Source organism: Herpailurus yagouaroundi, unplaced genomic scaffold (assembly GCF_014898765.1).
Source record: "Herpailurus yagouaroundi ecotype Mexico unplaced genomic scaffold, PumYag 163, whole genome shotgun sequence".
NCBI lineage: Eukaryota > Metazoa > Chordata > Mammalia > Carnivora > Felidae > Herpailurus > Herpailurus yagouaroundi.
In genome coordinates, this window is record NW_024412404.1 from 61,570,045 (window position 1) to 61,572,610 (window position 2,566).

Genomic DNA, 2,566 nt, shown 5'->3' on the forward strand with positions numbered 1-2,566 from the left:
AAACACGGCTCTAGCATTTTAATTTTACTCTTTTAAAATATATATTGAATGGTGATAACATGATAGCTGTGACATAAACCCTTCTGTTAGATATTGTAACCGTGAAATACAGCTTTTTAACTAGTTGGCGGTGAAATTTGTGCTGCATTCAATCACACAACGATTGCAATATTAAACAGGAAGGTGAAAGTGTACGGAGAAAGCCTCTCCTACCCGGCGACAGCCACATTTCAACCAGCAAGGTCAACTGCAAAATGACGGTCCCCTCTAATGTGGCATTTACTGTCCTCCCAAAGGGGCCGCTGCTGACTCAAAGCCAACAATTTCTTTCATTTCCCCGACTTGTCTGCAAGTTACTTTGGGAAGCTTCAGGATCAGCACTATTCTGTTCATGCTCTTGGGTGCTGGCAGCAGAAGGGCCCCACAGCAAGCGCTCAAGTCAGACCTCGGGAGGCAATGCCTCTAGACCCGCGACCGGGCTCTGGGAAGTCGTGGGATCTCAAGAGGAAACGAAACACTCTCTCTTGCTTTCCCCCATAGAGCAGAACCCTGACTTTGTTTGAGGTGGCATATAAAAAATACCTCCCCAAACTCCCGTGCAGCAAGCTCAGCCACGTGACCCAAAGAGACGCTAGCGGGGGTCTGCGGGGCGGGGCCCCTGGGATAACTTTGTTTTCCCCCACCAAAGAGACAGACTTAGAGGACAGGTGCCAGGGGTCGTTTTGTTCCTTGACCGTCCCCCCTCATTTACCTGCCTGAGTTGAACAGCCCCACTCCAAGGATAACAGAACAGAGGACCGAAAAAGTCCCGATGACCCCCACGGACGTGTGTACCAGCCCTGAGCTGCCTACTTCTGGATTTGTTGTTGCTCGCGAAATACAAACCCTTATTTATAAGGTGACGACGCTGTAGTCAGCTTTTTATGATAGCCAGGCCAACACAATCCTCACGGGTATTGTAGCTGATAGAAAGAAGGGAAGCTAGTCTGAGAAACTTGTATTCTTCTCTTGGAGACTGATTGGTGTTATGTAGTTCACGCTCTTTCCCATTTTACTTTGGCTGCCAGGAATCTCAGTGTCAAATCTGATGATATTATATAAATAGCTGTCATGTAGGCCATATGGCCTGTATGTGTTCTGTATTTCCCCAGTCTCAGCCTCTTCTTCTAAAATATATTCAAACTGATTCTGAATTTTTATTTTTTTATACTTTCCTATTTTATTTTGAATATTTTCCATATATTACTGTAAATCTTTGAAGAATGAAGCAGGGTGTATAAGGAGTAAAAAATATATATGTATATGTATATACATTAATACATATAATAGTTAACAAGTAATGAATGGTTACTCTGTTTCCATGAATCCTACTAACCGCTCCATATGAATTGTGTCATTAATCCACACAATAACCCTCTAACCCTGGTGTATACTATGATCCCATTTAACAGACAAAGAGACTGATTTAGAAGGACTAAGCACACAGCAGCGACTGCCTAATGGACGTTCACGAGTGTGCTGAGTGTTTTACACACCAGATTTATTTCATTTAGTCCCCCTGAGAACGCTATGAGAGTCCCATTTGACAGGTGAAGGAACCGAGGCTAGGTGAGGCGATTCCTCAAAAGGGATCCCAGGAGGAGAAGCAGAAGCGGGATCTAGACCCAGTTCTGCGAGCTTGGCCACACCCACGCGACCTGAGGAAGGCGAGAGGAGTCCCCATCTTTCTTACCCATCTTCCATCCTTGTCTAAAGGTGGGTTGAAGCGTCTTCCTCTGACCATTTTCTGCGGGAAGCGGAAGGTGGCTGAGGTTGGCTCCCTTATGTCCCCATTGCCTCGTAAACTCTCTGCATCCGGAAGACGTCCCTCCTCCTGCTCCTGACCCTTGGCCTCTCCTAGAAGGGGAGGTCCAGGGGGACCCACTGTTGCCATAGAATTCCGATGCCCCCATCACAATGGGGGAGGGCTGTGGGTCTTCTAAGCCCTCTGAGGGTTCCTGCACAGGCTACCTGCGGCTGCTCCCCCCAGGCTCCCGGCTGAGGAAGCCCCATGGATGGGTCAGACAAGTGAGGACAACACAGCCTTAAGGAAAAGGCAGGAAGAGCTCGGACAAGGCGAGGGCTGCTGGTCAATGCTTGATGACCAGGTCTCTGGAAGACAGTCCGATTTGTAGTGCTGTTGGCCAATTTCCATGGTGTAAATACTTGTACCGTGATTTTGAAGCTAACACCGACGAACATGGAGTTGGGAAGAGATGTGCGCACAGGCTCCAGGCCCCCTCCCTGGGTCAAAGGATTGATCTCCCAGGATCCCTCCCTCCCAGGCCAGACTTTGGAAGGAGCTGTGTTGTCCTACCTACATCCACTGCTCCCATCAGTCTGGCGGCCCCTGGCCCACGGCTCCAGCCCCTGCTGTTAACAGCGACCTCTCCCAACCCTTTAGGCCTAGGGGTGGGCAAGGCTTTTGGCTCTCGCTGGGCCTTGTCAGCCCCCGAACCCTGCCCACATCTCTCCAAGGACACTCTTCGTTAGACCGTCTTCTGTCTTGGAATGGGCCACCTGGTTC

At 49.1% G+C, this 2,566-nt stretch overlaps 1 protein-coding gene across 4 annotated transcripts in view; it reads right to left on the bottom strand.

The window, feature by feature from the left end:
* TEX36 (testis expressed 36) overlaps nucleotides 1–1,909 on the bottom strand; it is a 19,498-nt gene extending 17,589 nt beyond the window's left edge. For all 4 annotated transcript variants that reach the window (XM_040486727.1, XM_040486728.1, XM_040486725.1 and 1 more), the window contains exon 1: nucleotides 1,733–1,909. In XM_040486727.1, coding sequence (XP_040342661.1) covers nucleotides 1,733–1,783 — 51 coding nt within the window. In that variant the 5' untranslated portion in view covers nucleotides 1,784–1,909. The remainder of the gene's footprint in view (nucleotides 1–1,732) is intronic.
* Nucleotides 1,910–2,566: the final 657 nt, after the last annotated feature.